Source organism: Bacillus rossius, chromosome 7 (assembly GCF_032445375.1).
Source record: "Bacillus rossius redtenbacheri isolate Brsri chromosome 7, Brsri_v3, whole genome shotgun sequence".
In the NCBI taxonomy this organism is placed as follows: domain Eukaryota; kingdom Metazoa; phylum Arthropoda; class Insecta; order Phasmatodea; family Bacillidae; genus Bacillus; species Bacillus rossius.
In genome coordinates, this window is record NC_086335.1 from 58,012,315 (window position 1) to 58,040,016 (window position 27,702).

Genomic DNA, 27,702 nt, shown 5'->3' on the forward strand with positions numbered 1-27,702 from the left:
GGATAAACAGCAACCAAATTAAGAAATGTTACGTACAGCAGGAAGATGTGCAAAATTTCAGAGAAGTTGGGAAGACCATACGTTGTACCGCCGAGTATGTAAGATAATTCAGTGTAGTTGTTTGAATTTGTTGTCAGGGTTCTGGTAATGCCTAGGATCATCCATTTGATCACATGTGTTCTGCAAGCATGTTGAGAGAAACAGACTTGAAAAGGCAGCATACTTATCAGTCTGTGACAGGGAAATGGAGTCACTCACCCCAGGCCAGCCATGCTTACCGCTGATGCCATACCTTGAAGAGTTATTGACAGTTTCCTTTCCCAGCCCCCACCTTTTTTTCCCCCCGTGATGTTACTGTAATGATTAAGGGTGCCTTTATGACATAACACAGTTTGACTGAAAAAGGAAAGCCTCTGGAAGGTGTGAGGTAAGTAAAGACTATTTGTTATGCTTCAGGATTGTCATATATTGTAGACTTTGAACTTTCTAGAAAGGTTGTCTGACATTTTTGAAACCACAATTGATGCGCTGCTCAACATTTCCATTTTAGGTGAGCAAATGAGTTGTGTTCCAAGTGAGGAGAGCTGAATTGCTCGATTTGTGAAACAAACTGACTTAACAATAATTCTATGATGATGATGGAATAATGAATGTGTGTTTACATTGACCTCTAGTTGTTCATGAAAGTTAGTGATGTGGAAGGGCTTGTGGTGCCAGAGTATTTTGTAGACATTTTTCAACTAACTTGCTGAATTGAAACTAATTAAGATATTTTTGATAAATTTTAGTGGCATTTAGTTTTGTTTGAAAATATGTTTTTGAGTATTTATCCACAATAATTTCATGTTTAAAATTGATATATAGCCATAATAGGTGCCTTTTTGTAATATATATTAATAAATTAAAAGCATTTTGATAAAAGATGATAATTCCCTAATAAAAAAAATTCATTGAACTTACCAAGACTGTAACAATTACATGAGTTATCAATTATCTCCATTTATTATATTTGACTAATCATAATTTGTTTCTCTCAAGCTATGCTTGAATATAGTAGCAGTACAGTCATAGGACCCAATACCTAATCCCATTTGAATCCATGATAATGTTAAAAAAAACTATTAGAAACTTTTTTGTTTGTGATGGTACAATCATTTTGTAACCTTGGTGGATGTTGAGTAAAATTAATACACTTACAGAGACTGCAAGGATCTATCTGTCTGTCATGTATGTGTCTTAATACTTTTTAGCCATCTACAGATTGTTTGCAACTTATGTCTAACAAATTGTTTTACACCAAATGTGTTTACACTTTGAATTTATTGCAATTTGGTTGATACGCAGTGGTGTTTGTTGTTTGCTAGGATGACGGTGCAAGCAAGATCATGAAACGCACGTCGTCAGACACGGGGAACGAGCGCATGCCTGTCAAGAGACGGAAGAAGCGGTCTAGTTCAATGGACGACAGCATGCGACAGCGGGAAGGCTCACCAGTTGCCAATCACAGCCCAAGTAGGCGGCCTCCTGCTGTCAACTTGTTGGACAGGCCGACCAACATACCATGTCTTGTGAGTACCTGTGCTTTAATTGCATCAATGGCCAGTTGTCATTCTGCTCTTCGATCCGCCATCCATTGATCTTTGTCTGAGAATGGTCGAGGGCTCAACCCTCTTTAACATTTTAGGTAAACACATGCTGAAGCTATACAATCTCTGCTTGCGTGAACCAAATTATTACATTTTCACTCTGCAGCAACCGTTAAAAGTGTCAAAGAAATGTTATGTAGGTGCATTTCTGTTGTTGGGTTGGAAAAATTTGAAGTTGCTAAAGTCAATTATAACAGGATGAGAAAAAGGTTGATGCAGTTGTTACAAGATAGCAGTTCATGATGTCACTGCCTCGTCTCCGTAGATTTTTAATAACTCAAAAATGTATACAAGTATTTGAAAGTTGTTATTAAAACAGTTGTCTGAAATATGAATATATTTTGTTTAAAAAGGCTCTTTTTAATGTGGAAAGTAATTGTGATAAAATAAAAAGTCTTATTGAAGCTTTAAACTAAAAAAGTAAATTTTTAATTATGTTAAAAATTATTATTCAGCCCACTAATGTCAACTACTAACAGTTAAAACGCTTAAACTGTATCACACTACATACCACTAAGCACAATAAATTTCGTGTTACCATAGAATAAACTATTAAATATCCTGTAGTTTTGTGGTGATCACTAACAGAACTAATAATAATTAAAATAATTTGTACACGACCTTTTGACGTAATAAATTAAAACAGCTAGCATTATCTACCACAGGACCACTTTATGCAGGAATATTCCATTAGGATCAAGGAATAAATTTGGATGTGAAATATAGAAATTTTACTTTATTATAAGTTACTTTATTTTACTTCACATTTATCCATAGTATGATTATAGTCTTTTTTATCCCAAAAACACCATATGGTTGTGATGCACATCATCATACATTCCAACTCCTGCTCTTTCTCATACACTCAAACTTTCTCCCCTTCTTTCCCTCTCTTTCTGCCCCCTCCCTTTTTCAGTAAACACAACACCTTGGTGCATTTAATTTGAAATTTATACTTAAAGTGACTCAGTGTTGTGCAACACAGACTCCACAATGTTCATCATATAACATTTTAAAATGGCACCATTCTCATCAGTATTTCCCGTAATTAGTCTAGGGTACTGTTTTTTATTTATGGCAAATTAATTCCCCCCATTACCATAAAATCACTTGGACCAATAATAATACATTTAGAGTCCCCCAAATTTGGACCCCGCTTTTCCGCAAATCCGGTTAATTCTAATGAGATTTAGAAAACAAAATTGAATTTTAATCACAAAGGTGTTTTGTTTTATTAATAATTTTATTTTAAAATTACCCATATAAAAATTTATTAAATGCAATTGTAGGCAAAAGGTATTAAAAAAGTCAATTCGGTATCGTTATTCAACCAAAATTTAAAATTAGAGTGGGAAAAAAATTCCTGCTTTTTCCTCACTTCAACTGAAAAAAAAAATACATTTTCTGGTTTGTCATAAAATTACGCAGTTTAAAAACCTTTAGAAAGAAAATATTTCCCGGTAAAAGAGGATGTTTGGTAACTCTACTGTTTGGTAACACATTACTCTTTATTTATATTTTGAGGCTGTGAACATACTTTCCTAGTTTTCAGTGTACCAGGCAGTTTAATGTTGCAACCTTTGTAAAATATGGTGGACAGGGTTTTACGTAGCAAAATGTTACAAGCAAGATATATTTAATAATAGAACTTTAGATATATATAGTAATAATATGCAACCCAATCAATTTTTATTTATAATTTTCAATGCATTGCTTAATATGTCTTTGGGCTGTCTTCTACAATCCTGCAATTTTTAAAATGTTTTATGTGCTGTAATGTTTTGAAAATTATTTGCATGCTGAATGTTATGAAATAGTGTTAAGATCATGTCCAATATATTCTAGGTAATCATGTAATAAATTAGTCAGGATAAATTTCACCCTTAAACTTTTTATTGGTGGTTTTGTTATGTTTTTATAACATCAGTTGTAAGGTTTGTAAAGCTGTCTTGTCATACTCAACTCAAATTTACCGTAAGGAAAATGTCTTGCAAAACTTACAACTGCCAAACAGAGAAAACTGTTACGTGACATAGAATTATGTATAATAATTTCAAATTTCAAGCTCCAACCTCAATATATTTAGAGATACACTTAGCCTTGGTAATAATAAAATATTTTCTATGGTCCTTAACAAGTCGTTAATTTGTACATTGATATTTAAGGGGCCTCAAATATTTCTTTTTTTCCACTGTGGTCCTTAAAGGTGTTTGATTTTTAATGAACTATTTTATCTTAGTAAAATATAAAACATTGGCTTGCTGCTAAAATACCAGCATAATTTATTAGATAAAAGTAAGTTAATGACTTATTTGACTTTCGAAATTCCGGCTGCTAAACATACCATAATCGAGGTCCTAGCACCACTTAACTGGTATTGACCCATTATCATGGTAATTGTACTATTATTGAGTCTTGTGTATAGTGAGGCTGCTAGGGAACACAAATGTACATTCAATATTCTGATTCCAATGGACCTCTCCAATACATAATGCAGGATTCTCACGTCTGAACTGTATCATCTTTTGCCACTGTGCAGTAATTATGCACAGTCGTATTATGCTAAAACTGCTAATCGTTATGAAGTTTTGATGCACTTTGAAGACTTATTGGACAATGTTGTCAAATAATCACCTCAGAGGTTTTGCATGTTGGCAGAGAAACATGTCTTGGATTATTTTCTCACTCAATATTTTTTTTTCTGATAAAAACCAAAGAAATTTTGCAAGTCATTAAATTAGGTAGATTTGGTCACGTGGACAACTGTCATTAGATGAGGTATTACCATTGACAAAGTCATGGGAAGTTGAGTGTCTAAAGGAAACGTCTTAAGTATCTTGTCTTATGTCTTTGACTATATTACGGTAAAACGACAGTTAGTAAAACTAAAAAGGGGGAGCCATTTTAGTTAATTATTTTTGCTGTAAAACCATAATAATTTAAAACTATCCTTAAGAGTTAAAATTACATTTTTAATATTACAGTTCATCAATATATACCTTGTTTTTTTGCATTCCTGACAACGTTTACGGCCAGCAATGTCCCACCGCACTTACCCTCACGATTGTTCCATCTGCAGTACAGTGCATGTTTTTGGATTTGCTATTTTGGATAAACCGAGTTTGGTTAACCAGTGTTTTACTGTATTTATTCTAGTAGCATTCGTGTGTCATAAGTAGTTAACTAGTCAGGTCAAGGGCTTGCAGTACCTGGAAGAGGAGTGTGCCAATGTGTCTATGATAGGAAAAAAAAAAGTAATTGATTGATGTTATTCGGTTCTTAAAATGAAAGACCTATTTCCGATTTGGAGGTTGCTCTATCTGAAGTATCTATACAGAGTTTTTCACAAAAAGCAAAATCTTCCATAAACGTTGGATTGTTTTATCTAGTGTAATGTAATTGAAAAGAGATCTTTCCAAAATAAACAACAATAAAAGTAAACTTGGTGAACAGTTGTGCAGCAAAAAATAGTTCAAAAATGTAATTGCTCATCATTGTTTCAGTTTTTCTGACATGTGTTTTACTACTTTAAAGTTTATGTGGATAAATATTGTTAATTTTTGTATTACCCTCTTTTACATTAACACTTATAAATTTTTAATTTCTTTTATTATATTAATTGTGGTTTTGGTCCCCAAGTATGTATTGGTTTTCAACCGTTAACATGAACTGTTGTAGGAAGCTCCATCTTTGGATGTGGAAAGTGTGACTCAGACACTGAAGGAAAAGAACATAAAGGCATCGGAACTGAAGTTTGGCTTCCTGGGTCTTGGTATTATGGGATCAGGAATTGTGAAGAATCTACTTAATTCTGGCCACCGGGTCATCGTCTGGAATAGAACACCGGAAAAGGTAAGAAATTTCACGTCATTATATTTGTCAAATAGTAGTTTCAACCTGAGTGGTCAATAGTGTCAGTTAATGTCAATGGAAATGGGTAAACATAATTCTGTGCAAAATTTGAGAATTATCAGCCGTGGATGTAGATTTTGTATGTTGTGTGTGTGCCCATATAAACTTAAAGTATTAACATTTTAAAGGGTTTGCTGTTACATTCTAATTTATTGATCAAATTTAACCGTAATCGCCAACAGTATATCTCATATATAAATTCCATCCCTTAAGGGAATTATGTCCCTAATGAAATGGGTAGATGTGGTTTTATGATTTATAAAAAAAATCTCAGAGGCTAATCAAGCCAAAGTTAATATTTTGGGTATGAACAATAAATATACAATAACTACTTAATTTTTACATTTATCAAAATTTCTTCCCTAAATTGAAAATGGGGTAGTTTAAAAAAAAATTTATATTACTGAGCCTACTGAAGTTCAAGGTAAGCTACCAGGCAAGAATTGCAACCATAATAACCACATAGGTGGTCTTTTCCATTTTTCGACTCATTACCATTGAAGGGGGAAAAGGGGTAATTTTTGTTTCATAACAAAAAAAAAATCTTATCTCTGAAGTTATTAAAGCAGTAAGATATTGGATATAACTAATAATTACACAATAACAATCGACTCTGTTTTATGTAATAATTTTTTCCTTTTAGTTTAAATGAGTGTTCCCATTAAGGTAGCATTTTCAAAATCAATAAGTTATATGGAAAAACATTTGAAGTACCTGAAACCTGGGATACATTTGGCACTATGCTCTTCTCATGGCCAATTGTGTTACCTACTCGTGAGTATCAAGTGCTCAAATGTCACGTTTTCACTGAAAGTGATAACTAGTTTATTATACTGTATAGAGATGTATTGCAGTAAAGTCACCAATTTATGGTGAAGGGACGAGGCGAAAGTTGTAGACTGTAATCATGTATAGCTCACAAATTAAGTTTTGGACAAAAGTTAGTGCTATCATTAATTAATGATTTATAAAATCAGTTAACTTAAAGGTTATCTTGAAATGATAAAATCTTGTATATGAGCAGGGTGAAAACAGCTTATTTTCAAATTATTTCCTTTTGATAAATAAGTTGTATAACTTTTCCTTAAACTGTTGCCTACTTTACTAATTTATCAAAAGTAGAATGCTGATAAACATTAAAGTTATATTTTATATGAAATGGACAAAGAAAATTGATTCATAGTTTTCAGAAGTCAATAGTTTGATAGTTATAAAACATTGGGTTGTGGGTAAACATTATTACGTGTGGGGAAAACAGGTTCAGAAGGATAGCCGGATTAATTTAATCCAGTTTTATTTATTAACCAATATTTAACTAACAACTATATCTTAAATTACAAAAAATTCAAAATGTCTGTCCACAGATTGATCACACCTTCGTAATTTCAATTTTTTTTACTCTTCCCATTGAAACTCGACTCTACAGTGGCTTTCTCTACTGTTCGTCTCTTACCACGCATCGTGGTTCCAGCTCACTGCTTCGCGTTGCTCACGCATTTGCCGTGCCACGTCACTGTACCCCAATACTCTGGTCCTTCGCACGTGAAGCCTGGTGCTTATCGCCTGCTGTGACTCACCCTCTTCACTTCACTGCCCTCGCAGTTAATATATTTCTCAGCACCGCCCTGGAAAGGTCTCGTAGCCCTTCAAAGTTTCGCGTCATCAGAATCCCCGACGTAATACTCAAAGCTACGAGAAAAATGGTGTCCTAGTTACATCACCTCATGCAGATAGGGCTCTGGGAAAGTGCTGAACCTGAGAGAGAGAGAGAGAGAGAGAGAGAGAGAGAGAGAGAGAGAGAGAAGTAGCGAGGTGCCGCTGATAATGGGATAACTGCAGAGGAACGGGCTGGTGCTACCTACATTGCGCTCCTCCTGTAGGCGGGAGTGCGGGCCTCTTTGCTAGCGTTCTCGGAACAATGCTGATTAGTGGCTCCTCTAAGGATAAAAATTTAAAAAAGGTAGTATTTACAAGTTCTACTGATGTTTCTTTTCTTGACAATCCTGTAAAGGGGCCTTTGACAAGTACCACCGGAGTCTAAGTAACTCCCTGGTGCAAAAGAATTGTATGATAAATATCATCAAAAAGGATAAAATATATATTTATATGTACCTGCAGTATAGTGAAAATCCTTTTCACAATTATTATATTTAAGAATAGAAAAGAATACGGAAATAGACTAATCGCAGATAGGCTCGGTAAATTTTGAACGCAGCTACTCCTGAGTAATACATTGAATAGTAAATCAAGTGGATGGTTTATATAAAATACAAAATAAGATCTGAAACTACTGGTATGTATACAACAGAATTTAAAAAGAAAGTAAAAAACTTACTACTGCAGATTAAAATAGTAGAAGGATTATGTAGGCAAGTGGTTTCCTGACAACTTAATTTAATCACTAATCTCAACTTACACATCAGTAAAAGCTAGTGATATCTGAAATATTAGATTTTTTGCCAATTTTGGTTTCAATATTGTATGATAACTCAATAAATGAATGAAATAGTCTTACTAATGTAGGTTATGATGTTTTTAATTTGAATGCCTTTTATGGCAAGATGACAAATAATGACTTTCTTGAAGCATAGCTACTGTAGTCACGTATAAATTGGCAATATAATACTAATGCTCTTTGTATACTGTTAGAATGAGAAGTATTCTAACCTACCTGGTCATCACATCTTTCGATATTTATTGCCTTACTATATTATCAGTACTACGGTGGCCCAAAAAAAAAAATTCCCAGAGTCTCTTACGAAAATATGTTAGTTTATCATGTTTTAAGAGCCCCTTCAAAGCACAGCTCAAAAAAAAATTAATTAAAAATTTCCAAAACCGTCTAAAATCAATTTTTTTTCTTCTTGTTATTTCACTATTTTCTACTATTAAAATGATTACGATCCTGAAATTTAAAGTCAATATTTTAACATTTAAAGGTCGCTCAAGATTTTTTTAAGTTTCCAAGTAGATTACCTTAGACCTTTTCGAACGACTTCTGAACATGAATATGAACGACATTTTTATTTTTTTTCTTGAAGTTGACATATTAATGAATAGAAATAAGGCTAGAGAGATAAACTAACATATTTTTGTAAGAGACTCAAGAAAAAAAAATATTAGTTTTTTTTTTTTGTCACCCTAATTAGTACACATTACTATATTGTAAGACATTTATTTTTCATTTCATCCAATTAGCTGGGTAAACTTGCACAAAGGCTTCGTTTACAGCAAATATTGGACTAAACAAACTGAGCATTCTGCCTTTAACTACATTGTAGCCTGCAATGTTTTGCTCTCCATGGGGTGCCTGGTCATTCTCATTTTGACTTCATTTATTAACCTGGCGAAGATTACTCACACTCACTCCTTAGCTTCTTAGCTTCATGGGCCAGCTGGCCCAACCAACCAGAACCATAGCATCACTGACTGGTTCACAGATCCAGCTAATTCGAACGGGCCACAGTGTTTGAGGGGTTAAATGTCTCCTCTCCCATCAAGATGAACCTGATTCGAAGCAGGATTGAAGCCAGGAATTTTTCATATGTGGGAAATGTGAAGGATGTTGCAGTAAGCTGCTAGGTTTTCTCTGGGTGGGTTTTCCCTACCCATTCATTCTGTCAGTGCTGCTTTTATCCATCCATCCATCCATCTGATTAGGCAGCACACATTTTAAACCAGGGCACGTTAAGGTAGAGCCCTTAAAATTGTAATAGTATCTACTTTAAGCATTGTAGAGTTTTGGTTCAAGGTCACAATTAAAGAGTAACTTAAACAGTTTTAGATAAGCGCATGCACGAATACTGCTTTGTTGTTTTCTCGCTTGCAGCACCACCTACGCAAAATGGCAACTCCTAAGAATAAATCATTTTGTGTTCTGCAATTCGCTAAAAGCCAGTCTGTAATTTCTGTTCAACATCTGTTTTGTTTAAAATCCATACTGGTTATAGTTGCTACATGCTTGAAAGCGAGATGACTGTTGGATTGGTCGTAATGGTCGAGACGACAGAGCTCTTTTTCACTGGCCTCCACGTTCACCTGACATAATGAATTGCTATTTATTATTTCGGGGCTTTATAAAAGATTGGGTCTGTTCTGTTGCTACCTAATGATTTGCCAGAATTGAGGCACAGAATTGAAGAGGCTATTGCTTCCATTACTCTGGACTTGTTAAACAAAGTGCGAGAACAATAGGACTTTAGGTCAGATGTGTGCTGCATAACTATGGTGTACATATTGAAGATTTGTAAGAAAAACTATGTTAGTTTACCTTGAATTTTATGTATAAATGTTGTAAATAGTCTAAATTAAAATAATATACTATTTAAACTAGGACATTCTTTTATGGACAACCTGTAGTTCATAAGCTAAAATATCTGTGACATCACTATGAATGGATGTACATATTTGACTGATTGCTAAATATCCGTGGTCTCGGTTCATGTGTAATTTTCTGCAGATGTTAATAAATAGAGGTCAAATGAGAACAGGGGGGGGGGGGGGGGGGGGGAACTGGTAAGGCACAGGCGTGATTGTGCTTACCATTACTGCATATGCCCTGCACAGTTCATAAGGCTGATGGAATTTTAATTTATCAATCCTTGGTGTGATTTTCGTAAAATGATAAATTTTCAAAGTATGTAGGATAGATATGTGAAATTGTATGGTTTACTGAAATCTGGCATAAGTAGACAAACCATAACTACAAAGAATTCTATACTCATAATAAAGCAAAAGAAAGCAATTAGAATATATATACATATATATTTTTATATATTTCTTAGGTATTACTAAAATACTTGCAATAATTAATTATTGTCTGATAAATAAAATAGTTTGAAGGAGTTAGAAAATTGAAATATTATATATTTTATTCTTGTATATAGGGCAATATTTTTTTCTGGTATTTATCTGTAAAGTAGGAAATCAAGTAATTTGTTTGGTGAATATTACATGTAACAATCGCAGCTGAGTTTTAGTTTGAGAATAATTTTCCGTTATATTTATTTTGTTTCCATGTTTTCATAGCAGTGTTCAAACTGAATAATTACAATTTTTTTTATGTACGCCATTGCGGTTTTGCACTGTTTAACATGGGAAAAAAAACAAGAAGGCAAATAAGAAATAAAATGAAAACATAAACCCACAGAGAGCAAACCTAAACCAGCTGATGTCGAACAGATGGGCCTGAACGATGGAACTAAAACAGGTATCATGGACAACATGACGACATCAGCACTGACAAAAAGAGTTGGTTTCCTATGACAAAAAAGTTGCGACGTTTCGGGAACTGGCATCCGTTACTGTCGTCACAAACAAACAGAAAAACTGTGAAAACAGGGGGTTTATATATGTTCCAACTCCTCTCATAACACAGTCAATGGCAGGCGAGGGCTCTCCTGATTGGCCGTGCACCTAAGGGCTGATATTATTGCCCGGTGTAGTGCCGTAGGGTTGTTGGTTTGCAAGTGAGTGTTGTGGTAAATTGGTTTTCCATGACAAACAGTGCAAAGCTGAAATGGCGTATGTCCAAAAAAATTTGTTTTAAATCAAAATTTCCCATTACATGAATCATTTAAAGAAATTTTTCAAACTGTTAAGAATTATTTGTGTTAAACATTTTGGTGTTATAACTTTGAGTGGCCTAGTAACAAGGATATTGTACATAATGAATAAGAAATTACCGAAGATTTATTTTTGGAATAGAAAAATTGTGTTCAGTTATTACATCATTATTGAAAACAAGTTACATGTGTGTTTGGGAATTGGCAGAAGAAAAATATAAGTTGATGTTATTCCAATATATATAATACAAACATTGGAAGAAACATTTTTCTTGTATCCCTAATGAAATGTACTTAAACCAGGGGTGGATCTAGACTTCTATTTTTAGGGGGAGGGGGGTCCATCTACCGTCTATAGTAATCAACATGAAAATAAGATGTTAACACTTTAAAATTGTGTGAACGGTTGGTTAGATTAGCTAAGTTTTAAATGAGTATAGTGTTTTCGTGGATCTATTCAGAATTTCAAAATGCCCTTTTTGGGGTGAATGAAGGAACATCTGTAGTTCTCAAAGCAGGTGTTTTCAATTTCTTTTTATGAAAAACCCCGCTTCTGCTTTAGAAACTCAAATTTATTCTAAGTCATATGGATAATTTTAAATCTGAAAGTTACAAAGTGGCAATTTTGAAATTTTTAACTACCAAATGTGTGTTTGAATACAGAAGTTAATGAATTGACAATAAACTGCGTATTATTTATAACTGTACAAAAAGTTATAGTATTATCACCACCACTGTATACATGTGTAACTGGATGGTCGATGCAACGATGTAGGACAGTGCAATTAGTCTCTCTTAAAACTTGTGTATTCATTTGTGTAAATAAATTCAAGTAATAAATATTTAATAAAAAAAATAGTGGGTTACTCCTCTTGTTATTATAGCACTTTCTTTGACCCCTATGGTATAACAATAAATTGTTAATTATTCTATGGGTTCTAACTGAAGTAACATCTAATTTTACCCTCTTGGTTAACTATGTAATTTATTAACAGCCTTACTGGTAGGTTAAATGATAGTGTACTTGACTGCATAAAAAATTATTGAATTGGTTTCTTTTACCTGTATAACCTTGGAACCATATGAAGTGGTACAATACACTTAGATAGGTTACTATGTTTAAGACAACAAAAGATACATACAGCACTACAGATTTATTAACAAAGGAAATAGGTATGACCCCTAGTGCAAATATGACCAATCATTCACACCGTGGCATATCAAAACATCTAGAGTATTTATATTGCTTTACAGTAAGCACATCACTTCTTATTACATTCAAAATTATTTTTTTTTAATTTGGGGTTGGGAGGTTAATGACTATTCTCAGCAAGTATAATTCTTATATCCGTGAGTTTGGTAATTCTCAGTTTTGTTGCAAAATACTGCATCGAAAGTCAAATTTCACATTCGTAAGTCATACTGATCAGTAAAATGAAACAAATCACTGCAGTTGTCATGGACAACCTTAAATAGCTGCAGCATGTAGAAATTTTAAACAATTCCAGGCGGTCTAACACATTAAATACTTGCAATTCAAAGCACTGACTAATTAAACAAAAGTTTGAATTACCCTTTTTATGCAGCAATTTTGTGTGGGTGAATGTGTTGAAAAGAAATGTTTGCTTAAAAGGGGACTAAATTGAGTATTTATCTGCCAAACACATTTTTTTTTATCTTCAGACACATCTTGGTGATTGGATTGACTGTGAATAATAGGCTACAAATTTCATAGTTGCATAAAAACGTATCAGTGTAGTGTTACAGATCTTCCTTTATGTATATTAAATTTAAAAATTCCATCAAAGTCAGGTTTTTAGGATTTGAGGGGGTTGGGGGGTAGTGACCCATGTTGTCTTCCCTCTGGATCTGCACCTGCCTTAGCTATTAAGGTAAGCTTTAAGCTAATAATATTGGAACATTTTTATCAAAATTTCTGCAGTAATTACTTGGGTAATAAGTGGGGAAAAATTGCAATTTTTCAATTATAAACAATATTCCCTTTACAATATATGTTTGAAATTAAATATGTATCTGAAATATTTGCCAGGAAAAATCCATATCAAACCAGATTTGCATAAGTTATCAGTGAGAACTTGATTAACAGACCAGAATAACATATCGAGGTACATCATAACCTTTACTATGTAATAGTGCAAAACTCTACATACAATTGACAGAAACCTACTTAGCAGTAATAAAACAGAAAAGTATCTTACTGCATTTGTATGCGTGGGCCGTAAAATGTTTGCAAAGTTTCGTAGCAAAAATTTTAAAAAGCACCTTTGATCGACAGGTTTGTGGATTGCAATCTTTTATTGTCCTCTTTGTTAACTAATCGTACTTATAACATAAACTATGTTAAAAGTTGAAAATGTAGCATTCATAGGTAGGCTGTCATACATAATACACTAAATCAATAACACCTACTGGTATTGCAGTGCTTTTTTTCTGTTTTGCAGCTAGCAAGACTGATTACATTGGCCTAACAACCACCAATTTTGGTGGTGCAAAGACTGTTGCAAGAAGTATTTACTTTCATAAACAAATATAACTTTAACTGACATTTAAGTTTGTTCCATCAATATGACTCTTTTAATTGCCAGTGACTTCCAAATAACATTTTAAGCATAAAAGTCTACTATATTGGGTATCTTGAAATTTATCGACATTGTGTGAGGGTGATGGGATATAATTCTTAGGTTTTAATTGAGAACATTAGTTTTGTTGACATGCAGGCACCCTCTGGATTAGTGAAAAAAATAAATTAATAAATTGACTCACTTTTAAAAATTATTCTCAAGCCATTTTACTTTTCTCTCAGTAGTTTCTTTTAGTGAGGTTTAATGTGCACCTCAATATTGGTACATACTAAACAAATAATAGTCACATCCAAACAAATTGGAACGTAATCATATATATTATTTCTCCCTTAATTCTTCATCGAAATTAATTATTCAAACTTCATTTCAAAGCTTATGTTCCCCACTTTTGATGATAAATAGTTTAAAATGGTTTTTATGAAAAAAATGTATTAATAAACTTTTGATAAAAAGTACATATAGTATATTTTCATTAGGAATGACATCACCAGATGGCATTACTAATGAAAATATATTTAACTAACATGTAGGAGAGACCCTCGCTATTTACAATCAGTTTAACTAACATGGTCATGTTAGTTAGATTGTTTACATTCTATATGCAAGTGTGAAATATCACGCAAATCAATCAAATTAAATCAACGTAAAGTGTTATAAATAATTATAAACTGATATGTATAAACCAATGTAAATATAACTAAATAAACATAATTAACTGAATTAAATCAATGTATTAAATCAAGTAAATACTCTTAACTTCAATAACATTGGTGCTGAACATATTATATACTTAGATAATGACTTTTTACAATAAACCTGATAGTTATTACTTCTCTTCAAAATAAAATAACTTTAGTTAATAAATACTGCATATTCTTATTTTCACATTATTATATTACTATTTGGTGTTTAATCATGATACTTTGCTAAATATTTGCATGGGTCAGCTAGTATAAACTAAATAAAATATTACTTTACTCCCATTTGCAGTTCAACTAAATTTTTTTCTTGAAAAAATTTAAATCGCATGTAAACAAAAGTCACATAAAGCTACTTGCATATGGTATGATTTGTTATAAATGTTTATTTTATTCACCAAATAACCTTGAACAAACACCAATACGGAGGTGCTACAGACCTGAACTGAACAGTAACCATGAGTATTCATTTTTCACATTGATATTGGAAATGACCTCCATTTAAATCTGGACTAATTTACTAAGTAACTGTAAAACAGGCAGCTGCTTTTAAGTTTTAAGACTGCAAATTGAATGAAAACATCTAAGAATTCTAATATAATTTTCTTGTAGTTAAACTTCCAAGCCTAGCAAATTGATTCTCTGGCTATGAGAGACAGGAACTCTTCTTTTTTTTTTCCTTTAAAAGATCAATAACAGGTTTAAACTTAGTGTTACTCTAATCAACAAGGTGATTTTTCATAAAGATAACACTACATTGGAAAGGTTTGTTCATGTAAATCGTCTACAATATTTTATTACATCATTTATAGTCTAATTATTGATAAACTGATTTGCTGGCATGATAAAAAAATAAATAAAATATTACTTTTATCATATTTATCTCAAAACAAGTTCCTTAAAACATTTTAATCACATTGATAAAATACTGATATATTGCAATACATTCTCCCTAGTTTCATAAAAATAGTCAGATTTTAACTTCATCATTATAGCTGCATGTTGAGTTGTAAGATAGTTGTTTATCTCAATCAATTATACAAAAAGTGCTGATAATAACAGTAAAATAAAAGGCTAAACTACACACCTTTGTTTGTACATTAATAACTTAAAATAACTGTTTAGGCCACACAGTGCCACAATGCAACTGAGCACACAAAAATTGAGGTTTACATTACTGATACAATGTAAGAAAAACTATTACCATGATTTTTTTTTACTGTAAATAGAAGTAAAAAGATGACATGGATAAGCATTAAGTTCTGAAGTGTTGAATAACTGTTGAGATAGGGTTTTTGTTTTCTCTATTAGCTACAACAACAATTGTACTTCCAACAAATTTAATTTAATAACTATTACATTTGAAAGGCTCAATTTTTATTTTCTATGAACAAGTTTGAGAACAAAAATTTACCAGTTGGAAGAAAAAAATAAATACATTATGTTGTTTCTATAATTAAGTTTGTAAAAAATTGTTTTGCAGGGTATACTCAAAATAATGTCAACATTTCTATCTAAAGGCCATACAAACATGTAACCTCATTAACAAATTTTATGTGAATTATGAGATTTCCATAGATGAGGAAAAAAAATTTTAGTTATTGAACATAGTGTTGTGATTAAATCATACATACATACACATAAACATTAACCTATTGGGTATTATATACATAAATAAAAGTAATAGTATACGTAGGTATTGAAATACCAGTTTATCTAGGCAGCTTCCATTTCAGACAGATAATATTTCATTTCACAAGAACAAATAAGTGGCTTTTGTTGCCACATACATCAATTTTAAATTTAGAAAAACATAAGTTTTTTATGCTAAAATTAATTTCTATATAAAAGTTCCAATTTTCTTAATATACTTGTAACTACCAAAACATTTATGTATTTACTGCCCTGAACATATAGGTTTTACCATTTAATCACATGTACCAGTACTGGATAATGCATACTTTCTTTGGCTACATGTGATCTAATAACTAGTTATTATTTTTGTGAAATTCTCCATAGAATTAAATAACTTATACCTGAATTAAATGAAAAACCATTTTGAACATAAGTTTTGGTGCTTTTTAGCAGCATAACTGGCTAGTAAATGAACTGGAGTACAAATACAATCACAGACTAGCAACAATGTGTACCTATCTGAAAATACAGTAGAGCACACTGTTCTATCACAGTTATAACTTTAATATAACATTTTCTAGAACTTTATCTAATTGGCACTACAATGCAGTCTCGTTCTTCATTTTAGGTTTTGCACAGTTGTTTGCCTGGATTACCACAGACACTTGACGTGCATTTGACGTTCTTAATTCTGGCAGACTTGTACTCAGGGTTGCACTTGGTAACATTGTTGCATCACGTAACCCACATTGTGGTACCCCCTCACTGTCAGGGCTTGCTGCACTGCTATGAATGTTAACTACCGCGCACTGGTCTTGCACTTGTTTTTCTCTGGTGCTCTTCGACCGGTGAAATGATGGAATGAAGTATGGTGACGTCAGGGGTTCAGATAAATGTGGACAATCGTCTATGTTCACGCTAATGGAATTATTCAGAAAATCGTTTACAATTAACACACCTGGAGAGAGGTTGGGCGACTCGGACTGTTCTGAGGGAGTGTAATAAAAGGAACAATGGCTGCGAGTATCATCTGAAACACCGAGCCCCACCCCCTCTTTCGACAAGAATTCCATTTTAGCTTTTAAGTACACCTCTATTTCTGATGCTTCAGAGTCCATCACGACTGAATCGGCCCTACCGCACGATCCGCTACGGCAGTTTTCCAGGTACAAACTGGGCAGATTTTCCATGAGCTTGTTCAGTGTCTGTTGCTGATACTTGTAGGATTCCCTCAGCCGAAGCACTTGATGGGCACTGAATTTTCGTATCCTGTTTCGCTGGAAGACGTAGTTTTCTTTCACCCAGTTTAATTGACCAGTGGAATAGTCACGCACACGTCTCACCTGACAAGAACAAAATTGAATTATATTATATCTTTTGGTAACTTAAAACGAAAAAAAAAATCATCTTTTAGTAAATATAACTTACTTGATCATAGTACTGGTCACGAAGACCAGTAAGGTGATTGGTTCCAATGTCTCGGATGTCTTTGATGTGCTTCACCTGGCCCTGGTAACTTCCCTGTATCCAATCTACTTGTTGAGCACAGTTATCCTTGATTCGTCGAACCTATGAATAAAATATTGTGTTTCAAACTTGTTTATCGATTAATTCTACAATTATTTGTTAAGTAAAATATTTTGTTAACCTTCACATTTGTAAGGGTATATCCGTTTTCATAATACAATTTTGATAATTTTGTACTTAGTTTACTCTGATCAAAAACAAGTTAGCATTAGAAAGTGAAAATTGAATTTAATTTGGTATTTATTTGATTTCATACTGTACAGTTAAATATAATACAGAACGTTAAATATTTGTCCTGGGCACATTTAACATTATTTGCATACCTTTGCAGCATATCCTTGTGATAGCTATAACACACTATATTATAATAAGTACCAGTTCAAATGCAGTTCTACAAGTTTACAAACTGTCCGCACTCGTGAAACATTGCATACCTGCAGCGTGTAGTTCTCCCGAAGTTTCTCTAATTGCTGAGTCTTGTATTGCTCAATATTCTCCAACATCTGGTAGATTTGTCTAGCCCTTGGAGAGACTCTGTCGCGACGACAGCAACAACAGGCTCTGCACCAAATGACTCTGAAATTTAAACATTTTATGATGCTTCATGTAGGCATTTAGCCTATGTTCATTTTTTTTATATGTAAAATGATAATCACTATTCTTCTCATAATAATTATGTTTCCCACATTTAAATAGTGCTTTCTGTCACTAAGCTAATTTAAGCATTTTTGGCTTGGTCATAACATTATTCAGTAGTTACACATTTTATCTTTATCGAACTGAGATATTTAATTCTACAGAGAAGAAAGAAGTGGCTTTGATGAGTTTACCAAAAAGGCCCATGTTTAAAAATCTTTAACTGGAAAGAGGTTTTTTTTTTAACTTACTACTTTTCAACTAAATGAAAATATATTTTAGTGGATAATTAATAGTGTCTTGAAAATTTAAATATATTTTTTTCTTAAAGTTTGCATATATATTGTGTAAATGTGAAGGTTTTCACAGAGAACGTCTACTAGAATATGAAATAATGTCTCTTTTTTTCCTCTAGAATAATCAATAAATACAATATGTAATGAAGAAGTGAAAAATTATCTTAAAAATAGTGCATAGTATTTTCAAAAAATTAAAAACATTTAAATATTATAATTATTGCCATGATATAATCTGTAAATTGCAAAAATGTAAATTTCTTATCTTCTAATGAGAAAATTATGTCTTCCAAACACTTGGATGACAACACATTCTACATGTATGCCAAGAAAAATGGCTAACAGAACGTATACCTTAAGTGGGCCGCCAGTTGGACATAGCTGTTTTAGAGCAATAAACAACTATTAGAAAACTAGATGTCTCACATTATTTACTTACCTTCGGAAGATTGATCTCAGGAGCTGAACTATTAATGTAATAAGCAGGAAGACGGTTGCTGCTGCAGCTCCGATGAGGATGCTGTTTATCTTAATCCTGTAGATTGTGATGGGGTCAATTTGCAGGCTCACGTGAGTGGTAACATTACCCAAGGGATTTGAGGCGATGCAGGAATAGTAACCACTGTCTGGACGTAGAATGCCATGAACGAAAAGTGTTCCGTTATGCAGCAGTTGAATCCTATCCGTTAAGTTGGTGTTGACGTGGCTACCAGTTGATATTTCAGCGTTTGGATCCCATCGAAACATCCTACCAGTTGGTGTTATCCATGTCACAGTGGGCATAGGACTGCCATAGAAATTACATTCCAATAAAGCATCAGAATATAAAGCATAGCGATTGGTCGGTGATGTACTAACAAGCTCCGTAGGTTTACAGTTTAAACTGCGTAGCATTTGTATTATGTTAGAAGGCCTTTGAGTCAGTACCCTTTTGGGATCGCAGTCCACGTCACTAATGGTTAAGTTCATAATTTTGCTCCACTTTAAAAGCCAAATCATCCTACAGTCACAGGCCCAAGGGTTGTTTTGAATGTGAAGCTCATTCACTTTTGTTAACTTGGATAATGAAGCAGGCAGCACTGACATGTTGCTGCTACTCACATCAATGTGCTCTAGATTTTTAGTATCAGAAAAAATAAAATCTTCCATTTTGTTTAAATATATATTCTCTCTTGCAGATAAAAAGCGGAGATACTGAAGTCCTTTGAAAATTGCATTCGGTAATGTTTGTAGCTTTGTGTTATCTAGTATTAATGTTTCTAATTTTGAACATTGCAGGAACACATTATTTGGTAAGTTTTGTATTGGAGTATCGCTTAGGTTTAGTTGTAGTAATTTTTTTTGCGAATGGAACAGTTCTGAAGGAATGTTATCTATATGATTGCTGCCCAGGCTTAAGTACTGTAAATTCCCTAAATCTCTTAGTAGGTTTCTGGGCAATTCACCCAAAGAATTGTTTGATAAGTCCAGCATTTTGAGACTTTCCAAACTAAAGAAAGCACCATGCAGTTTTAAGAGCCTGTTGCTTTGTAAATGCAGGTACTGTAGATTTGTGTTCGGCTTGAAAAATTCGACTTCGATTGAAGTTAACATATTAAATGACAGGTCCAGCGTGACCAGATAATGCATGGAGTAAAAAATGTTGAATGGAATAACTTGTAGTTCGTTGTGACTCAAGTCCAGTGTCACCAGACTTTCTTGGTTTAGGAATACATCACTGGGAAGATCAGCAAGTCTGTTGTTTGACAAATTTAAAGCTTTTAGTTGCTTCAGGGAACTAAGAGAAGTGTCGCAAAGAGATTCGAGGTGGTTGTGGCTCAGATCCAAACGTTCCAGCTGTTTCAGATTTAAAAACGTGCTGGGGGCAATTTTTTTGATCCTGCTGTCTTGCCAGGAAAGATTCTTCAGGTTACCAGCATTTGCAAAGATGGAAGCGTTCAAGGAGGTTGCAGGGACATTAACAAGGCTGACGTCGGTCAGGTGATCGGGGAAGTCGATGCTGGCAAGGTCGGCATTGTGGCAGGTGACGCCCAGCGGGGAGGTGTGCTCGCAGGGGAGGGAGGTGGAGTGGCGCACGTGGTGGAAGGAGGGGAAGGTGGTGGGGTCGGAGCAGTCCGCGGGAGCCAGGTACAGCAGAAGCAGCACCAGGAGGCACCCGGCTGGCGCTGGAGGAGTGAGCAGGGTGTCGGAGTCCCAGCTCACATGGTGGTTCACCCTCATCTTTCACAACTGTGCATTCTGTGGCGAGCTACCTGCAACAGTAGACAGCCTAGCTAGACCTGTTGGGGAGTTACAGGCCTGTGTGCCCATCTAGCAGATTAAAAGAGGGTAAAGCCAAATTCTCAAGAGGTATGTCTGAAAGTCAACTTTTATGTTGATAAAATGAATAGGAAGGAATTGTATTCTCCCACTAGAACCGAATCAAACCGACTGTATCGTCACTCCAAGATGGTGCCAAAGTCCTGTGAAAATGTGCCCACAAAAGTGATTCTAAAGGCACTACTGCCATTGACATAAAGACAAGGAAAAAGTGTAGAGCATCACTCCTTTGAAAATTTTTAGCAGATGCCATATTGATAGAGAACTTTGCCCAATCACTACTAACAAAGGAAAGAATCTTGTTCAACTTGACAAGGATGGTGATGCATTTCAACAGGTTTCAACTCGTACAATGAAGTAAAATTGAACTGATTCAATGACAGAAGTAACAGAAAAAATCAACTTTCATTAATAGTATTTTCTCATGTTATGATTGTCTTTAAATTTGCAGATTAATTCAAGTTAACTTATTAAAAAAATTTCCCCCATGAAAACCTGCCTAACCCAACAAAGTTTCACACACATACAGAGTTGACCGTGAAAACTTGATAAGTGCCTGGACTGAAACTATAAATGCTCAAACAAAAAGGATAGGAATAAATTAGGTACTTGCAATGTCACTTCCACTGCAGCTATATCAAATAATTTCATTTAAGTTATTGGTTGGGACTTATCATGAATATCAATCCAGCCACCCAAGAATTTATCTAATGTATTAAGGATTATGGTTTTACTTCACTGTATTTTAATTATGAAAATAACAAAAATAATTTATATATTCACTAATGTAAATATTTAACAGGCAATGTCAGTAAACTACTTAATACATTTTTTTCTACAGTACAGCAAATAACATATATGCCACATATGTTTGTTAGTACATAAATTCAATATATTACAATGTTTACAGCATTAATGTAGTTCCCTTCTCCTTGCCACCTGAGAGGCTCTTGAGCTAAAATCCCAAGTTGGACATTAATGTGTGCAGTATTTTTAAACTGGTAAGCCTCCTACATCCAACAATCTTAAATTTATAAGAATAATATTCCCCTTAATCCACTCAGATAACCACATATATATTATACAGAGTCTGCTTGAAACCCTGCCCTGTGTAAGTAAAGAATTAATACTAGGAACCTGACAGGGTCTCTTAAAAAACTGGAAAATACAGGCTAAACAATAATATTAAATTTTTACAGTTTTTATCTTGATATCGTAAAACCAGTTTGCATTTTAATTATAAAAGGGTTAGCCTTCATAATTTATTGTTTCAAATTACTGAAAAATCCTAGCTTAGAAGGGGAGGGCACGACTTGGGAAATTCACTTCGGAATAAGACTCTGTATTAGAAGTTATACCTTTAGGTTGTTCATCCCTTAAAATAAAGTACATAAAGTTAGATATTTTTGTTAGTAAATTTTAGTCAAATATTTTGTTTACACTTATCTGTTATCTTACATACTTATAAAAATATTGGAAACATTTTTTTTTGGTATCTTGCACAATTAATAAATGATAATTTACATGAATTTTTTTAGTAGATCTGTTGAAAAACATACTTCATTCATTCAAGAATAAACGGGCACATTTGTTCAGAGTTTGCAGTGCAATCAGAATGATCAAACTGTAGAAACATTATATACAATAGTGAGGTAAGTAACAGAAGTTTCTCCATATATCCTTTTTAATAGAAACCATAGAAACAACTTCTCAGGTCAGGTGAAAACCGATTTCGACCAAATATTTTGTAACGGTTACGATAAAATAAATTTAAAATTTTTAATTAAATTTTAATGGAAAAAAAAACATTTTTATTCATAAAGGTTGTTATTATTATACCCAGTGCTATTTTATTTTTGAAATATTGAATTATTACTGTAATTTAAATATCAAGTAATATCTAATAAATAAAAATAAATTAAATAATTATTTTTAAAAAGTTACCATCAGTAAGAATCGAACCCAGGCATGTCTGGGTGGCATACAAGTATTTTACCACCTAGGCCATCAGCTGCACCATTGCCCAGAGTGGAACATTAGTACAATATAAACTGTGCTTAAATTTTTCAAAGACTTTTATGTCAGAATTGGCTGGCCAGTGTGTTTTATCATATTAAAGGGTGAATCTCCCAAGTTTTGCCCAGTTACTTTTTCCAACTGCAATAGGTATGTTTTAAAAAATATAATATATGGAATATATTTTACCCATGCCCAAATAGCTACATACATTACAGTGCTATATTATTTTTCTTGGTGACTTTATCAAAAGGTGTGTTTTAAATTGTTGGTTAGCACCCTTGTTCACTTCCCTATATAGGTGCTTATGAACCTTAGTAGGTGCTTATGAACCTTACTATGTTAATTAGATCAGAGATAAAAGTTTATTGTACCTTTTCAAAATAGTAATCCCAAGTAGTTTTCTCTTGTTCGAAATCTCGATGAGATTAACTTCCTTTACTGAATCACCGCAGGCTTAACCATGCATGTAAGTAGGGTAAGTTAAATGGAGCAGATGACAAGCACAAAACAACATTAGGAAATTTAAACAAATAAGACAAAATCTAATGGAAAAGTATTTTAAGCTTTTGCCAAGATGTAAAATATTGTGAAAGTAATAAATTGATAAAATTTGTTGACCGAAGACTTTATGTAACAAATGGTTTTTAAATTGAACAAAATAAAAATTGCTGGAAACATTCTTTAAATTCTACATTTAAGAAATGTAATTCATGAACTTATTTTCTTTTTGATTTCAATCTGTGGTCAACCCTTTCTGATCTGAGTAGACTGTATAGTGATAAAAGTTAAGAGAGTCAACTCAAAGGGTTAGGTTTTCGTAATTACCTTTAGTGACTAATTGTGTGACTGGGAAGTTTTCCGCCATGAAAGATTTTAGACTCCCAACACCCTCTTAGTCTTATCACTTCTGTATTTTGGTAGGTTAATGCAAAAAGAACTGTTCTCAACCTACAATTAAAGGACAGTTTGTAATATAACAAGGATATGCTAACAAACCTATGGCTGTTTCCAAATACATAGTGATGCATCCATTGCACATACAACCCACATCCCTTAGCAAATGAAGTCATAATGTAAAGGACACATTTCTAAAAAAAAATGGATGGTTTTCAAATACTTTCACTGCTGTTGACAGTTTGTCATCATAATGTGTACGTAAACATTTTGTGTCATGATATCTACGAGATCCAGCAAAACGTAAATAATGACAATCAGTAAATACAATTACAAAATAGTAATGTAAGTATCGTAGATGTTATAAATGGTAAATGTTATAAATAGTAAAGTATTAAATACCCTTATAAGTTTAGTTCACCAATAGGTAATACTTTTGTTTGTTTTCTTTGTCTCTATTTGAGTTATAAATTAAACCCATTATGTTTTCAACAAATTTAAGTCAAGCGATAATATGTTCCAACAACTTAAACACTATTCCGAAGCTAATGGATGTAGGGATGCATCAATGCGTGTGAATGTTGCATTCCTAGAAATCTTGAGGTTAGTGGATGCATCTGCATCCCTCGTGAGAATTTGGGCGCAATGCAAAAATTGCAGTGTCTGCTACGCTTCAATTAACGGTGGATCCCTTAGCTAAGGGATCCATTAGGCTACTATTTGGAAGCAACCCATGATGCCTTGGCAAAGCTAGCTAATCGCACTTGGAAGTCTATTTTAAAAACTGTTCTTGCTATGTATTTGATTTTAGCATGTTATAGCCTCGTATATTTTGTGATTCTAAAACCAAAGTAATAATTAGGATTTGTATTTTGGAGGGTTTATTTTTCATGAAATGTTGGTAGATTTATTATTAAATGCCTAAGTGAAAGATATAAAGTACCAGAGACCTACTTTTTTTTTTATAATTGTCAGCTTCTCTCTCCTGCAGAAATCCAAAATTTCATCAACTGAACATTATATTAACATGTTTCTGCAAGTATGCATGTAATAGGACTTATGAAATTGCAGGTCACATATAGAGCTCAACGTTATAAATTAATATTTTTATATGCCTATTACATAACTATTTCTGATATGAAAAAAATGTTTAAAATTGGTAGATCTTGAATTATTTAAATGCCTAGAAAAAGATTTTATTAAATTTCTTATTTGAACTATTTCATTTGTCTGCATTTTTGGGGTACATAACTTTGTTGTTCATAAACATTATGTACCTACTTTAAATTGTTTCATTATATAACTGTCTTAAATAGTAGATATTAATAATTCATGAAAAATTAAATTCATAAAATATGTTGCCATTCTTTGCAAAATTGATTAGATAGTAGTAAGCTCAACCCTAGGCTTACTGGTTACAACTTTTGGTTGTTTTCTTTCTCCTAAAATAAGCTTCATAAATAAGTCACCAAATTTCATGTTAAATGTGGGATACATTTAAATACTAAAGCCTGGTTAAGTTTGACAAAAGAAATTTTTGCTTGATATATTTAATTAAATAGAAGAAAAAAATTCATACCTCATTTTTGAAGCCTATTAAGATTATTTGCCTAATGCTGTAGGTATTAAGAAAATGTTATTTGTGTGAAAGTATGTGTGCTTAATGTCATTGGTTGCAACTTGTGTTGGCATTCTGGAATTAATACTGAAATATACTGTTTTTTTATGCAAACAAGACAAAAAATGTTGCATGGCCACATACATGGATGTCAAACGTACTTACGACCCACTTGCTGTAATTATAGACATTGAAGTGGTCTCTAGTTGCAATGTCAGTATCAAGATTGCTAATGGATTACCATGAGATTTTTACTATAAAATTCTTAAATTTATTTTGAATATTAATTAACCCCCATCGAAGTACTGCGAGTTAGAAACAAGTGAATGATTAGTACATCAGAAATGAAACCCATCAAATCACATACTAAAGTATAATCCAAAATTAAATAGTATTTATTTAGCATATCTGGATTAATGTGAGAATTGCTGAACCTAGTAACCTTTTGTAATGTATGTAGGCATATTTATTATTTTGTAGTAAATGTTTAGCTCAGTTAACATCGTACATTTTTTTTTTAATGTAGGTAATTTGTAATTGATTCCATGTAAAATCGGACTTGTTCCATAGCATTATTGTTTTTTAAAGGCTCTGCCGAGTGTATTGAATAAAAAGGTAAATAAATTAATATCTGCCAATTCGAATCGTTCAGATTTATCTAGAAGTTTAGGTCATGTACTTAACCAATGACGTGTGTGTATTTATTTATAATATTGGTGTGTGGATTGTCCTACAAGACGTAGGTAACAGCAGCACATAATTTTTTGTTTCGTTTGGGTGGTTGGGTTAGATTAAGTTGTCTACTACCGTACTTACATATTACTTATCAGAAATTTTTTCGGGGGAGGCCGGGGGAAAGAGATGAATTAATGTGAATTTAAATTGAAAACCAGCCGAGTCCGAAAAGCATTTATCGCACACAAAAATTATCCGCGATTAGTGCTCGTAAAAACAAGCCAATCAGCTGTTAGACGTTTTTAGGTTAGTCTTCTCAAACTCTTCTTACACGATGACGCAAATTGTTAGAACTGTTTGTATAATCGGATTCAAAACCTCAAGCTTTACAATTTTTTTTTTTCTCTCAATTTAGTAGTGGTTAATACGGTAGGTCTAGACTTCTGTTTCCATGCGGTCCGTTAAACCTGCCGATACGTTGTCACTTAAGTTTACTGTATCGCCTTCGGGATTTATTAATTCGAAGGGACGTTACGTGTGAGCGTGACCGTGCGACGTGTGTGTGTGTGTGTGTACTTCACTGTCGGTTGGAACTACGAAACGTAGGCGGAGGTCGGAAGGATGTAAGGGGTGGCTCACCTCTCCGGGCCCGTACCGCAGCTAGGAACTAAGGGCACCATTGGATAAATAACGAGCACTTGGTTAACAGTCACGTCATTTGTGACGCGGCGAATGTCGTACGTAGCAGCACGAGCCACAGCTGACCCGCGAGCGCCAACACGGCGAGGCGAACTGAACTCGGAGACAAGATGGCCGCCGCGCCCGTGCCGGTGCAGAACCCCCTCTCCCTCCTACATTTATCTTCCCCTTCCTCCCCTTTTTTCGACGAATTTTATCAGCTTCTCTCCTCGTCCCGGGCATGTTGATAGATAGGGAAGCGGGCACGCGGTGATTACGAAGACACGTCTCGGTGCCGGCATCTCCGCAGTATTTCGTAGGCCTTAATTAGTGGGTGGCGTTCGTAACATTTCCAGCTGCGTGCGAGTAGGCCGTCTCGCTTTGAGGGGCACGCCGGTTACTCAGCCAAGCGAATGTAGTAGGTTAGCAAGTTTCCCTCTCTCCCCCCCCCCCCCCCCCCCCCCCTTCATCATCAGCTCGTGCTCTTGATTCTTGGTGATGTGGTCGAAACTTACGTTTTACCGTATTCGGTTTTTCAAATTATGTACCTCGGCGGTAAACAGCGCTATATCCATGATGTACGTTTTTTTTCTCTCTCTCTCTCTGTATTGGGATATATATATATATAAAATTACATTATGTCCTAGGTGCAATTTTTATATACAAACGCCTACAACACTTTCCAAGAAAAATTAAAAGTTAAAACTTTAAGCTATTCGTCTTTGACAAAATTAGTTTTGTCTAATAAAGAAGTACAATAATAATGTGTTCAAGTTTCGTAAAGCAAGTCCTATTACTCGCAAAGAACCTAAAAGTAAATAAAGTTGAAACAAATCGCAATTTTGCACTCCTGAAAAGGTAATATTTTGTGATATGGTGTTCTATACCTCCGGTATACAGAATTATATCTTAGCCAGTTATAATTTTTCTCCTTCAGTTCCGAGAAGTATTGCTCTTTAAATTATACCGTAGACTGAGAAAT

General features: G+C 33.7%; 2 protein-coding genes across 4 annotated transcripts in view; one reads left to right on the forward strand and one right to left on the reverse strand.

Annotated features, from left to right (window-relative positions):
* Nucleotides 1–27,702, forward strand: part of LOC134534118 (cytokine-like nuclear factor N-PAC) — a 107,137-nt gene that overhangs the window by 29,822 nt on the left and 49,613 nt on the right. For both annotated transcript variants that reach the window (XM_063372193.1, XM_063372192.1), the window contains 2 exons: nt 1,365–1,568; nt 5,325–5,498. In XM_063372193.1, coding sequence (XP_063228263.1) covers nt 1,365–1,568; nt 5,325–5,498 — 378 coding nt within the window. The remainder of the gene's footprint in view (nt 1–1,364; nt 1,569–5,324; nt 5,499–27,702) is intronic.
* On the reverse strand, nt 13,907–26,868 carry LOC134534117 (immunoglobulin domain and leucine-rich repeat-containing protein 2-like). 2 transcript variants are annotated; one of them, XM_063372191.1, is made up of 5 exons: nt 26,682–26,868; nt 18,957–20,769; nt 18,020–18,161; nt 17,487–17,627; nt 13,907–17,401 (listed from the first exon to the last, which is right to left on the reverse strand). In XM_063372191.1, the coding sequence occupies exons 2-5, from the start codon at nt 20,735–20,737 to the stop codon at nt 16,658–16,660; spliced, it is 2,808 nt and encodes a 935-aa protein (XP_063228261.1). In that variant the 5' UTR covers nt 20,738–20,769; nt 26,682–26,868; the 3' UTR covers nt 13,907–16,657. The 2 variants fall into 2 exon arrangements, with proteins under 2 accessions (XP_063228261.1, XP_063228260.1); XM_063372190.1 differs by lacking the exon at nt 26,682–26,868 and adding an exon at nt 23,227–23,308.